This window comes from Chelonoidis abingdonii, chromosome 26 (genome assembly GCF_003597395.2).
Source record: "Chelonoidis abingdonii isolate Lonesome George chromosome 26, CheloAbing_2.0, whole genome shotgun sequence".
NCBI classification, from domain to species: Eukaryota; Metazoa; Chordata; order Testudines; family Testudinidae; genus Chelonoidis; species Chelonoidis abingdonii.
In genome coordinates, this window is record NC_133794.1 from 7,519,303 (window position 1) to 7,533,635 (window position 14,333).

The window sequence follows — 14,333 nt, forward strand, 5'->3', positions numbered from 1 at the left end:
GGGTGCCACACGTGCTGTCACTGTTATTGTGATAGGGACACTAGTTTGGTGGTAAGCAGGCTGCAGCCTCCTCAACTTCTCCAGCAGCAGACCTGCTGCTGTGCAAACTTACCTTAGGGGAGAGGGGCTCAGGTGAACAGCAGACGGGAGTGGCAGGTGAGCGTGGGAGGGCTGCAGAGCCAGCGAAAAGCACGGCGCAGGCCTGGATGTGGGCGCGGGGAGCTGCCGCAGACCCGGGCTGGGTGCGTAAGGCCCTGACTCACAGCGGGGAGCTGGGGCAGACGCAGCTGGAAGCCCGACCGGAGCCCCTGCTGCCTGGAGCAGGGAGTCTCACGTGCACTGCCCGGTTCCGCGCGGCGGGGAGCCCCGGGCACCACAGGCTGCGAGTTCCGGGGCCCGCCCCCCCGCGAGCCGCGCCTGCAGCAGCAGCGGAGCCGGGGGGGGGGGGATGAAGCCCCGAGGGGGCTGGAGCAGCCGCTCCCCGCGCAGGCGCGGAGCAGTTCGGAGGCGACCCCCCCCGGCTGGCGCCGGGCTCAGCTGGGTCAAACAGCCGAGGAGGGGGCGGTGGGGCGCGGGAGGCGGGCTAAAATACGCGGGAGGGGCGCGGGCTGCAGGTGCTGGACCTGGCGCTGCTGTCGTTGCCCCCCCCCCCCCGCGTGACGTAGTTTCCTCGGGGCGCGGTCACAGTTTGGGGCACTGGCTGCACGGAGCAGGTCACGTGCCAGGGGCCTGGGGCTGGCTCGGCTAATTACCAACGTAGACACACGCCCCCCAACCGTCATTGGCTGCCGCTCGTGCCCCCCGTCTGCTCCGCCCCCCGCCCAGCGTGAGGGCGGCAGACACGCATAGAGATCACCCCCAGCATGCAGCGCTACGGCATCTGACTTCCGCCGCCAGGCTCGGGACACGTGACCGGAAGGCGCGCGCTCTTGGGAAAGACCACTGGGGCTGAGGGCGGGTGAGGCGAGGAGTTCGAACCGGAACCGCAACGACCGCCACGTCTGTGAGGCGCCCCCGGCAGCAGGTGAGGGGCGCGCGCGGGGCTGGCCCCGCCCTGCCGCGGTCAGTGTCGGCCCTGCACGGGCCCGCGGCCGTTGGCGGGCCGGGCTGTGCGGGGCCGGGGCGGGCGGGCGGGCGGGGCCGCGCGGGGGCCGGGCCCCGCGGGCCTGTGACCGAGACCCGCCGTGTGTGTTGCAGGGGCCGAGGATGGTCTCCGCCAAGCAGCTCGCGGACGCTGGGTACAAGGCCTTCTCCGGCTCCATGATGCTGCTGACCGTCTACGGGGGCTACCTCTGCAGCGCCAGAGTTTACCGCTACTTCCAGCGCCGGAGAGCCCTGCGGCAGCTCGAGGAGAGCCGGCCCAGCGCGGGCATCGTGGAGGACTGACTCCCGCTCTCCGGCCGGCACCGAGTGGCTCATGAAATACACTGCGAGTCCTCCCGCTGCAGTAATCAGGTAGCGAGGGCAACCCGTCTACGCCACAGATGCAGGCAAGCTTAGTTCATTCGGGGTGTTTCTCTGCACTAGCGAGAGGTTACAAAGTAACTGTGTACGCATCTGTTATCATGTGATAATTAAATATTTGACTTATTTCTCCTCTTGTCAGTATGTGACTAGAACCACCTGAGTGAAGAAGTCAGTCGTTTAAATCAACATCAGTACACAATTTTACTCAAAGCCCTTCACAGGGGGATGTCTGCCTTGATCCCTTCTTCTAAAATTCTCCTCTCCCAGGCCAGCAAACTGAATAGCTGCAGGTTGAGGGAGACTGAGGGCTTCTCTACACTTCAAACACTGTAGCTGCCCCCCCGTAATGCTTCAGTGGAGACTTTACCTACACCGATTGGAGGAGTTTTCCAGGCAGCGAAGTAATCCACCCACCGGAGAGCCAGTAGCTAGGTCAATAGGACTATGTCTACACTACTGCGGTAAAGTGGCCTACGCTATGCAAGCTATGTGAATAACATAGCAAGAGTCAACACAGAATCAGAGAAATGGAAGGGACCTCAAGAGGTCATCTAGTCCTGCCTTGAATGCAGGGGACCTGGACTAAGTATTATCTAGACCAGGGGTCCCCACCCTGGCGCCTGCCAGGGTGTCTAAGTGCACCTACGTACTGGCCAGTGGATGAGCATCCGCCGAAATGCTGCTGAAAATCGGCAATGTCTCTGGATGATGCTGCCTGTTGGCGGCATTTCAGAGGTGACATCTATTGGCAGAATTTCAGTGGATGCTCATCCGTCATCACGGTCCTCCATGGCTCGTCGTCTGGCACCTGCCAGACAAAAAAGTTTGGGGACCACTGATATAGACCATCCCTGCCAGCTGTTTGTCCGACCTGCTCTTAAATATCTCCAGAGATGGAGATTCCACAGCCTCCCTAGGCCATTTATTCCAGTGCTTAACCACTCTGACAGGAAGTTTTTCCTAATGTCCAACCCAACCTTGCTGCAATTTAAGCCCAGTGTTTCTTGGCCTATCCTCAGAGGTTAACAACAACAGTTTTTCTCCCTCCTCCTTGTGACAACCTTTTATGTACTTAAACTGTTATGTCCCCTCTGTTTTCTCTTCTCCAGACTAAACCCAATTTTTTTTCAATCTTCCCTCATAGATCATGTTTTCTAGACCTTTAATCATTTTTGTTGCTCTTCTCTGGACTGTCTCCAATTTGTCCACAGCTTTCCTGAAATGTGGTGCCCAGACTAGACACAATACTCCAGTTAAGGCCTAATCAATGCAGAAGATTTACTTCTTGTGTCTTGCTTACAACATTCCTGGTAATACATCCTAGGAGGATGATTGCTTTTTTTTTGGCAACAGCCTTACACTGACTCATATTTAGCTTGTGGTCCATTATGACCCCCAGAGCCCCTTTCCACAGTACTCCTTCCTAGGCAATCATTTCCCCTTTTGTATGTGTGCAAAAGATTGTTCCTTCCTAAGTGGAGTACTTTGCATTTGTCCTTATTGAATTTCATCCTATTCAGACCATTTCTCCAGTTTGTCCAGATCATTTTGATCCTGTCCTCCAAAGCATTTGCAACCCCTCCCAGCTTGGTATTGTCTGCAAACTTTATAAGTGTACTCTCTATGCCATTATCTAAATCATTGATGAAGATATTGAACAGAACCAGACCCAGAACCAATCCCTGGGGGAACCCCACTCGTTATGCCCTTCCAGCATGACTGAACCACTGATAACTACTCTCTGGGAATGATTTTCCAACCAGTTATGCATCTACCTTATAGTAGCTCCATCTAGGTTGTATTTCCCTAGTTTGTTTATGAGGTGGTCATGCAAGACTGTATCAAAAGCCTTACGAAAGTCAAGATACACCACATCTACTGCTTCCCCCCATCCACAAGGCTTGTTACCCTGTCAAAGAAAGCTATTGGATTGGTTTGACACTATTTGTTCTTGACAAATCCATGCCGACTTAATTATCTTATAGGTGTTTGCAAATTGCTTAATTATTTGCTTCATTATCTTTCTGGGTACACAAATTAAGCTGACTTCTCTGTAATTCCCAGGGTTGTACTTATTTCCCTTTTTATAGGCGGGCACTATATTTGCCCTTTTCCAGTCTTCTGAAATGTCTCCTGTCTTCCATGACTTTTTTCAAAGAATTTCTAATGATTCAGATATCTCCTCAGTCAGCTCCTTGAGTATTCTAGGATGCATTTCATCAGGCCCTGGTGATTTGAAGACATCTAACTTGTTCTTTCCCTGCTTTAGACTCTGATCCTACCTTATTTTCACTGGCATTCACTATGTTAGCTGTCCAATCGCCACCAACCTTCTTGGTGAAAACAGAAATAATTAAGCCTTCCACCATTTCTACATTTTCTGTTATTGTCTTTCCCTCCTCGTTGAGTAAGGGGTCTACTCTGTCCCTAGTCTTCCTCTTGCTTCTTATGTATTTGTACAATGTTTTCCTGTTTCCTTTTAAGTCCCTAGCTAGTCTGATCTCATTTTCTGCCTTAGCAGTCCCTACATACTCATTTGTTTATACTCATGCTTTTTAATTCTACAAAAAGTGGAAACTTGGTCAGACTTTGAGTTTTAGATCATTGAAGATCTCCTGGTTAAGCCAGGATGGGCTCCTGCCCTACTTCCTCTCTTTCCTATGCAGTGGGATGGTTTGCTCTTGTACCCTTAATAATGTCTCTTTGAAAAACTGCCAACTGTCTTCAATTGTTTTTCCCCCCTTAAACTTGCTGCTTATGGGATTTTACCTATCAACTCCTCGAGTTTGTTAAAGTCTCCCTTCTTGAAATCCATCATCTTTAGTGTGCTGTTCGACTTCCTACCATTCCTCAGAATCATGATCATTTTCACCCAAGTTGTCTTCCACTTTCAAATTCTCAACCAGTTCCTTGCTATTTGTCAAATCAAATATAGTACAGCCTTCTCCTCCAGTAGCTTTCTCTGCCTTCTGAAATAGAATGGATTGGAGACAATTTAAGAACTTGTTGGAAAATCTGTGCCTTGCTGTGTTGTTTTCCCAACAGATGTCTAGGTAGGTCGAGTTACCATGTGGTCTATACAGCGAGGGGTCTACAGGAGAAACTCTCCTGTTGACTTACCTTACTCTTCTCATCTGGCATAATACAGAGGAATCTGCTGTAGATTTGGTGGGTCTTCACTAGACCCATTAAATCAACTTCCAGTGGATCAATGTCAGAGTGTGGATCCCAGCTGTAATGTAGATGCAGCGTAGTAGAATTCTCCCATCAACCTAACTTCTGGTGTAGACAGTTTAACTGCATTGCTCAGGGATGTGGATTTCACACTGCTGAGTGATAGTTATACTGACCTAATTTCCTAGTGTAGACTCAAACCGAGGAAGTAGAGAGCAAATTTCTGGGACAGCTTTGGACTGAGTCCTGCTCCCAAGCAGATTAGATTTTGTAACCACTGGTTTGATATCCACAGTAAAGTCTTCCAGTCAAACTGTCCAGAAATGCACAAATTTGACAGTTGTGGGACCTTCTTTCTATTGCCAGACACTCATTTCCACAAGCTTAATCTGTAGAGTTTCATTTCAATAAGGAAGGATAACTCAGTGGTTTGAGCACTGGTCTGCTACACCCAGGGTTGTGAGTTCAATCCTTGAGGGGGCCACTTTGGGATCTGGGGCAAAAAAAAATCAGTACTTGGTCCTGGTAGTGAAAGCAGGGGGCTGGACTCAATGACCTTTCAGGGTCCCTTCCACTTCTGTGAAATAGGTATATCTCTATATTAAAAAAAAGTTACAGTTCTGGGGACAGACTTGAGGCCAAAAGTGGCAAATTCTTACAAGAACTTTCCTTTATTTGGAAAAAAGGATTGTGGACAGAGTTTGCTGTAGATTCTAGTCTGAGCACCAAGACTTTGGGCTATTTTATCTCACTGCTACTAGAGTAACAGTGCTAGAAAACGGGTGAAGCAGCAGCTGCCAGTTTCTTTTATTAACTTTAGAGTTTCCTTAATAGTAATTGAAGTATGTGGAAGTAGATTTGGCAAAGGCTACTTGGAAAAGCATTTGGCCATACTAGACATAGTAATGGAAATGCAGCAGAGACTATCTTCTAGAAAAAAAAACAGCTTATTTTGGTTAAGTGGAACAACTAAGAAGATGAAGGCTTTAGCCAAGTGTAAGGATACAGGGATTTAAGATAAAACTTGTATTAAGAAAATTAAAGCTGGATTACTAACTGCTGTGAATGTTTGAACTAAAACTAAGTCTATTCCAAGAAAATAAATTGGTGTTAGGTATCTGCTTTAAAACACTCAAATTTGAACTCAACATTGATAAATGTAAGTTTGATATCCAGTACACACAGAGTTCTCTTGCGATTGATATATTTGAGTAGAATGCATAGTGAAAGTTCAGCACAAGAAAGGAGTTCAGGGAGGTACACTAACTTTGGGGCAATTTAGGGACATTGAATAGAAGTTATTGGAGCTAGGGCTAATGAAAAATATTCATGAAGGTAATCTGTCAAGCTTTGTACACAGTGAATAATTTTCCAGGTGTGTGTGAAGAGCATGACACTCGATTAAAACTCATTTGATTCAGCAGTTCCTTCCATCACCATGCTCCCTAGGGTATTAGTAGGTTCAATAGTTTAGAAGCAACTCAACAAGAAGAGCAATGCTACAACTTTCTGCAGTGTATAGGAGTTATTTATATGCTAAACTTGCTCAATATGTCAAGATAAGAAGTTTACAAAGCAGGGGCAGCTGCCTTCTTAGAGAAATGCAGTAAAAATGCAAGTCAAACAACTTTCTGAAGCTTTTTTTAATCAGAGATAAGAGTAAACAATTGTATAAAATAACTCAAGAAATTTCTGAAGTCCTGCACATGATTATGACACACTCAAGTGTCTTCCATTGCCCCTGATGTACCATTGAGTAAAGAAAGAAGTGAAGCCTCTGCTGTCCTGATTATCAAAGTCAGTGGGCTGAAACGGCAGCTGCAGCAGTGCTCACTTCTGTCTTAAACACACAGGCAGGGCTGCAACCTCTGCCTGTGTGGAAAGTTAATATAACCCACCAGCATTGCTCCATCTTTGGCTAATGTCCTGTCTTATAAATCTAACCAACCACATACCATAACTCCTGTAAAAGACTAAGTTCACATGAGTTGCAGATATGCATGTGCTGTGATAGTTTTCTGAATTAGTCAGGAGTGCAACATTTAAGACTTTGGATGGGCATTTCAGCACCACAATAGGCAGCAAATACCACTTGGTCCATCTTAACAGCACAGATTATAAACTATCATTTCTTTAGCACATACCATCCAAATGGCAAGTTAAAACATGCTTTGTCCATCACAATCTGATTCAATGCATGGCTGTAACACAGTCACAGCAGGACTGATAATTTAGAAATGATTTAAAAAAAACTTCTGTGCTACAGCCTGGGCAGCTTACAGCATGATGTGTCTGAGTTATACTAGACCGCACAATCTAAATGGATCCTGGAGTGCATCAGGAAAACATACTGAACTTGCACTGGGTCAAGAAACATTTTTGGAATGGTACTGTAGCCAGTCCACAGTCAATGTCCATCCCATCAAGCTTGAGTTGATCTTAGTAAAAACCAGTTTGTCTCACATACACACAATACTTCGGCAAATAATATTAGAGATGGGACTAGGAGACAAATACAAAATGGCTTATTTTCTTTAAAAAGTGAAATCTGCATCTTTGTTTTTGCACTAGTAATTGGCTCGGTCCCTTCTGTGGTGTGAAACCTTAGACTGGTCTGGATTGTGCCCATCTCCAATTTGATGGATGTTTTTTTGAGGGAAGGGGTATCTTGATTAAAGATCACCTAGGAATGTGGAGTGCAACACATCTAGATATTTAGAGACAAGTCCATGCTTGCTGGAGACCTCCTCTGGCCTTACTCCTCTTCTGCCCATTGGGCACTAGCCACGTGACCATTAATCCGATTGGCACCATTGCTTGAAGTGCTGAAGATACCTTTTGTACTATTTGAAGTCACGTCCTCCTCTTCAGAGCTGCTCTCTACATCACTGCGATCATCTTTTGATACCTGAAAGTTTAAAATCAAAGGTAGGAGTGGAGGAAACATTACAAATTCACAGGAAACAGCCATTAGAGAGGTCTTGTCTATCTGATCAACCAGTGCAGAGTTGCCCCCTGTATTAGATTTTGAATTATTTAAAGTTAAACCTCACAAGCAGGACCTTCCAACCACATATAGGGAGCGAGGTACAGAATTCAGAATAGGGATCAAGTCAGGAGATGTTATTTTCCAGCACTCTGATTTGTTGTACAGCCTTGGCCAAGTTAACTTTTGCACTTCTAATTCAGTATTATTCCTTTCAGATCCATGGAAGGAGCCCATAGCAATATCTCACTGCTTGATCCTTCTTCAGGTAGCTAAGTTATAGCACAGATTATAGAGGTGCCTTTCCAAATAGAAATATATAATTTGCCAACACTGTTATGAGTTACCAGCTTGTTCAGACACCTTTCGGTAATCAGCAGGAGGTGGGAAGAAGCATCGGTTTTAGTTGCTAAAAGGGATGAGTTCGCGTTTGTTTTTAAGGTTTGCTCGAAAGAGTACTGATGATTTATTTCAAAAAGGAACTGGCTCCATTTAGCACATCACAATTTGCATAAGATGCCTCCCCCTTTAGAGCCTCTGTTTACAGAGAACTACATGGTGGGTTAGTTATCTAGGGCATCAGTTCCCAAACTTTATTGATTCATGTATCACCTTTGTAAAAAGTTATTGTGAAATGCATTGATGAAATGTCAAGCACGTATTCCACCAGTGGTATCTTTACCACATTTTGGGAACCCCTGTTCTCAGGAATGAGTGTACACATCAAACTCTTAATTAGTGAGCCACAGTACATTTGAATGGTGATCTGTAAGGGAAAGGGAAAGGTTAATTCACAGTCCTGCAAATGACACTAGGAATGCAGAAAACATATATAACCAGAGAGGCTCTATAATTTAGATCTTTACAGATGGCCACTTTTAGGTCTTATGATCCTAGGATCTGTCTAGTTTGCATGTGAAGCTTAGAATCCTCCAAAATCTCTTTCCATGCTTTACAGGGTGTTGGCCAGGGAGAGAGTGAAGACCAGAGAAGTAAACCATGCAATTTCATGGTAATTGTTCTTTAAAGTTTACCACAAGGGGGCAGTGTATTATCAGCATAATACCAAATGATACATGACACTGTGAAAGACAAGGTGTGTGATGAAATATCTTTTATTGGACTAACTTCTGTTGGTGAAAGAAACAAGCTTTGGAGCTCCACAGAGATGACCAGATCTGATGATGAGCTCTGTGGAGCTCAAGCGCTCTCTTTCACCAACAGTAGTTGGTCCAATAAGGGATTACTTCATCCACCTTGTCTCATACAGCCTGGTACCAACAGAGCTACAACACTGTGAAAAGTTCACCATCTCAAATTTAATCACACAACTGGCTAAATGCCACAGCTACAAAGCCACTGGTGCTGAAAGAAGAGTTGTCTCCTTATTTCCCCATTGCCATAGCACTGCCCTACCCTTGCACAGCCCAAGGCAAGCTCCCTATACCCCTAATTCTGGAACTAACACCCCCCAGGTATACAGTCGGGAAGCAGTTTCTCAGTGACCAACATTCCAGCAAAGCCCTGCCTACTCTGAGTTGGGCATATAGACTCAAAACAGAACTCGGAGCAAGTTTCCTGACAAATGGAAAAGTTTGGCAGAAAGCCAGTACCAGTTAATGATTTCCAGGCTGGGTTTCAACAGGTCAGCTGCATGTGCAAGCTTAATGTAGGAGGTGCAGAATCCCTGTGCAGCTGGAGGTTCCCCATCTTCCCCTACCAAACCCCATTTTAGGAGTTCAACTGACCAGGGAGAGGAAGCAGAAACCCCTAGATATTATTCTGCTTTAGTCCCACAGTCATTTGAAAAAAGGATTTTTTCCACCATCTGATTTTTCTTAAGTGAGAGCTAAATATAATTCTGTGTGTTGCTACAGCCCCCTCTATCCACAGATCTCCTCAGAGTGATACAACACTGAAGCAGGTGTCACCTTTTTATACACTGGCCAGTGACAGTCACACAGTCAGACTATGGCAGAGTTGGGAACAGACTCTCAGTCCCTTGTTCTCGCTGCTAGACAAACCAGCACCTTAGCTTCCTGTGATCTGTAACCACACCTTGTTAACCTGGGAGCAACTCACAGTGAGGCAGGCAGTTTAAAGGAAGCTGCAAAATGCAGCCCATCTGAAGCCAAACAGCTTTTGAGACTCGCAGTTTTGTATTTATGTCTTAAAGCTCAGAGAGAAAGACGCACACATATGGTCCACTCTACAAGCAAAAGCACAGATTACACTTACATGCAAGGGATGAAACTGTCCAGCTCCAATCTGGCACAGAGAAAAGGAGTGAGAAAAGAGTGGAGAGTACAGAGGCAGGGTCTAGTCCTTTCCTGGCTAGGTCACCTGGGTCAGGAGAGAAAAGCAAGGAGAGGAGAGAGATATAGACCTCCAGGCGTGGGGACAGCTACACAGACAAATACAGTACTGGGAAACTAGCAGCAGCAGCCATGAAAGACAGTAACAAATGATAGTAGACCACACACACACCTTGCAACATGCTCCTTCCCCATCCCTCAGCAGGCCCTCCCGCCAACACACATTGCCAGAGAACTCTACTTTAAATATTCCTTTAGGCTAAACAAGTTCCCTACAAATAGACCAGCCCAATAGTCTAAAGGCAGTGAAAATGCAGCCACAAGTAGGATTCAGGCTTAGTTCCCAAACGGCTAGGGTGGCACAAACATCTGTGTTACTGTCTAGCTACCCCTTCTGGTGGAGGATCAGACAGCACTGCCTGGCTCTGAAGGAAGGTAAAATAGGTAAAAATGGGGAGCAGAATCCAAGATAATCAAAGTACTCCAGCCTTCAGCCACTGGCCTTAAAACCATTGATTTAATGGGGAAGAACTTGACAGCAAGCTACTCAGGGCCTATTACTAGTCAAATGCCTGTGGATTTGTCTCTTCCACCTACCCTGCTGTCTGGAAATCCTCAGCAACAGGCAGCAAGGGAAAAGAAACTGTGCTAGAAGCCCACGGATTGTGTCTGGTACAAGCATCCCCCTTCACATAGCACTTACCTAAAAGCCACAGCTTGAAATTTTCCTTCATCAGAGCCAGAAGGAGATAGTTTAGGCTGCCTCCCCATCATGTCTTTCAAGGCATATGGAAGGGCTTCGCAGCACTCTGTTCCAAAGAATCATGTCTTTGATGAAGCAGAGTCGCCCCTCCATAAGCAGGCCTGGCAAGAGTCCTGGGAACTCCAGTATAACCCAAAAAAGCAGCACTAGAATCAGAGTCCAGACCACTAACAGCTCATTTAGGCTTTGATGTACTGGTGACAGGACAGCAGCTCCAAGAGCCAAGCTCCAAGCCCTTATATTTTTATTCTACGAGTTGGCTGGGGCAGCAGACAGGCCAAGAAATGCTTATCTTAGAGTGAAGTGGCGCGACAGGCACGAGCTCCAAGTGGGAGAGCACAGTATGCTCCTAGGACAAACACTAACCGAACTACACTTATATGTACCTCCTCGCTGAGGCAACTGGGCCTGCAGCATCTTTCCCTCTTGCAGGAACAGTTGCCGTCCGTACCCCTTCTCCATCAGGAATTCATTCTAACCAGAATGTTCTGCACACTGAAACTAGACACTATAAACAGAGTCCCACTAGCCCTCTGTCAGCAGGTCCCACTATGTTTCTAGTAAGCTCCCTTGCCAACCTCACCTGGATTACCTTGTTGCACTGTTGGGATATGCACAGGCAGCTCTAGTCCTGCGTTATTACTGTAGTGAGCTCCAGATATTGAGTTCATGTCATCCTAGATGTCAGTAAGGGTGGATTTTGTAACATGGACAATTTCCCCAAGATAGTTAGAGGCTCCTAGGCAGCTCTAGATTAAACCAGGGAGCACAACTTTCCCCACCTCTTACTCTAGAGTGACTGGTCTTCAAGCTGCCACAAAGCCTGGATCAAGTTACCAGAACAAGCAGAGCAATGCACAAACTAAACTGAACTGCATGATGTCATTAAAGCATCTGATCAGGCTAGACAGCACTATTCACTTGTATGGCCAGACCATCAAGAAGTGTGCGCTTCCCTGTGTATACACTTGGGCCACGTGGGTGCTACAGCCTGCCAAGCCTAACTGACCAGGACATCCCTAGATGAAGTGAGTCACTTAAAGAAGCAGCATACCTGCTGCCCTTTACCTTGGAGCCTGCACTGGCCTCACCGAACAATGCAGAAGGCTCCCTCTGATTTTCAGACAAATGCTCTGATCACCTCAGCACTTATGTGAGAGAGGAGCCAGCCCAGCCACAGGCGCCTTTACCTTTCCTCGCATCAGGGCCTTGTAGGCAATGCGAATGATGAGACAGGACCAGATGATGTGCAGAACCTGCAGGGTTACCAACAATCCATTGAACAACCACCATGAAGGATAAGGGCCAATTAGCTCCCAGCTCTCAAACAAGGTCGTATTCAAGATCCTGAAAGAAAGTCAAGGAGCTTGTTAGATCGGCTGCTTTGCTGCTTGACTAGAATTCCCAGTTTCCAACTCTGAACTGAGCGGACTGGGCAGATAAACAATAGGTTTCTGTCCCATTTAAACTTCCATTGCTTTCCTCTTTTCACAGTGTGATGCCCCTGATCTACTGTCCCTTGCCCAGTAGAGAAAGGCCCGAAACTGGACTTGGGTTAAAATCACTTGAATTATGCAGCAATAGGAGAAGATGTGGAGACTCAGAATTTAGGTTAAATATAAAAATCCACTTCCCATCCTCTTTCTCCAGGGTACAATCAGCATCCACAATGGCATCAGAGGAAGAGATGGCAATTGCTTGGATCACCAATGCTGTTTGGGATGTATACATGGCTTTGAGTGGAGAGATGAGCCTTATTCACATGCATAACCGATCTTGACCACATGTAAAGGTCAGGAAGGAATTTTGCCACCAGCGGACTTTGAAGCATTTTTGACAGTGAAGCTGCTGTTCCCTTGCTCCTAGCCTTTTCCTCTGTCCCTTCTCTCAAGTCAAAGGAACTGAAAACCATCTAGTGGGTCAAAGCCAGGTGCCTCCTTGAAGATGGCTATGGCATTGTTCTCTTCACTGGGATTTATTGGCAGTACTTAAGGAATTTAATAGAGCAGTCTGACTGTTTATAAAGTAGTCACTAGGGGAGATTTAAAAAAAATCTCTGCAAAGATCACTTTGCTTTCAGCATTTATTGAAAAAGTGAGAAATTAACTTTTCAGAGAGGGAATCCAGAGCCTTAGTTGCAGTTAAAAAATAATGGTTACCTAGGAGCCAGCTTGTGGTGGAGTCAGCATGCAGTTTCATGTCATTACATCACTGATCAGGGAAGGGAACCTGTACTGAGTGGAATAGCATAGCACCTTCAGATGCAACCAGCAACTCACAAGTTCTCCATATGAAGCTGAGGAATTACATTACAGCCAGTGGAAACCATATTAAAGATTTATAAGACACATTGAGTGTCAGGATGATGCCAGAGAGCACATTGGATCATGTCAGACAATGGGGTGAAGAGCACAGAGAGGACTGCCTCATGTGTCAGGGTAAAGCAGTAACTCCCACCCCTCTGAAGGGAGCATAATTTGTGGCAGGCAGAGGTGACCGACATTTTCCCTATCTAGACCGCTTTATATTTGTTTGGAGCTATACAAAAATAAATAGGGATGCTTATCCAAGGGCCCTTGGTGCCTCTGCCACAGGGACAAAACTAAAACTAAATAGAAGCTTATCCTACCCCAGAAATACATCCCTAAGAGAGGGAAAGTAGGCCTCTGCTGTTTACAAAATAAGGATGTAGGACAATGACAAACTCAGGTGTAGCAGACCTTACAAGACACCTTCCCAAGGAAAACAAGACATGGACAAATACAATCATCAGCAAAAAAAATCCCACCAAGTCTGACTTTGTCCATATGCGTGTGGACGGAAAGGAAATCTCATTCAGGAATGATTAATTACAAACATCTTAGCTAAGATTTCTAAATTCACAAATACCCCAATACCTATTTCAAGCTCTATGCAGCTAGAATAAGGAGTCGGGGCAGACAGTCTTCTGAGACCAGCTAGGTACTTCAGATGACCATAAAGCAGAGGGTCACAAACAGAACCTTGCCTCGAGGATGTGCCTCACTGGCATCTCAACTTTTACAAGATCTTAAAAATGACAAGACACAAAGCACCTTTGGTTCTATGGGTTCGTCTACACAGGGACACTAGGAAAAGTTTGAACCAATTTACTAATGGTGTGAAGTTAATGCACACTAAATTGCTGGGTGAATGCTCTCAATTAGAAGTAAAGTGGCCTTTACTGAAGCTTAACCCTCCAAATCCACAAAGGGTTTAGGGATGTTTTAACTTCAGACGTTTATTTTATTCATCTTAGTTCCCTGTGTAGACAAGCCTGATTTGTATAATATCTGTCAGTTACTGGCTGGGAGAGTAGGCTGCAATTGATCAGCATTGTTCTCACTCTGCAGTTGGGAGTGGCATTCAGCTGCTCTTTTTGGACTCTCTGCTCACCTTAGGGGTGCCCCTACAAGTAGATGGCAAAACATGAAGAAACCACTCTGACAAAATAAAGCGCTGCTCCTGAGCAACACTTGGGAGGGCTGCACCTTCATGCTGCCCTGAGGGGCTGGCTATAATGAGTGAGAGGATCCCCAATACAAAGGCTGCCTTTAGAGGAGCGAAGGAAAAAATAGTTGACCCTATTCAGAAAGATCCAGGTACTTAC

The 14,333-nt window shown here is 46.1% G+C and overlaps 2 protein-coding genes across 3 annotated transcripts in view; one reads left to right on the forward strand and one right to left on the reverse strand.

Annotated features, from left to right (window-relative positions):
* The first annotated feature begins 930 nt into the window (after positions 1 to 930).
* COX14 (cytochrome c oxidase assembly factor COX14) lies at positions 931 to 14,167 on the forward strand. 2 transcript variants are annotated; one of them, XR_012654901.1, is made up of 3 exons: positions 931 to 1,024; positions 1,198 to 1,455; positions 12,356 to 14,167. XR_012654901.1 is itself a non-coding variant. In XM_032782308.2 (2 exons), the coding sequence occupies exon 2, from the start codon at positions 1,207 to 1,209 to the stop codon at positions 1,384 to 1,386; it is 180 nt and encodes a 59-aa protein (XP_032638199.1). In that variant the 5' UTR covers positions 931 to 1,024; positions 1,198 to 1,206; the 3' UTR covers positions 1,387 to 1,590. The 2 variants fall into 2 exon arrangements, 1 of the variants encoding a protein (XP_032638199.1); XM_032782308.2 differs by lacking the exon at positions 12,356 to 14,167 and having other exon boundaries at positions 1,198 to 1,590.
* Positions 6,266 to 14,333, reverse strand: part of CERS5 (ceramide synthase 5) — a 30,398-nt gene continuing 22,330 nt past the window's right edge. The window contains exons 8-9 of the mRNA XM_075061116.1: positions 11,896 to 12,052; positions 6,266 to 7,549 (exon numbers count right to left, since the gene is read on the reverse strand). Coding sequence (XP_074917217.1) covers positions 7,397 to 7,549; positions 11,896 to 12,052 — 310 coding nt within the window. The 3' untranslated portion in view covers positions 6,266 to 7,396. The remainder of the gene's footprint in view (positions 7,550 to 11,895; positions 12,053 to 14,333) is intronic.

Coding starts and splice junctions, on each gene's coding strand:
- COX14 (XM_032782308.2), top strand. CDS start 1,207: ATGGTCTCCGCCAAGCAGCTCGCGGACGCTGGGTACAAGGCCTTCTCC.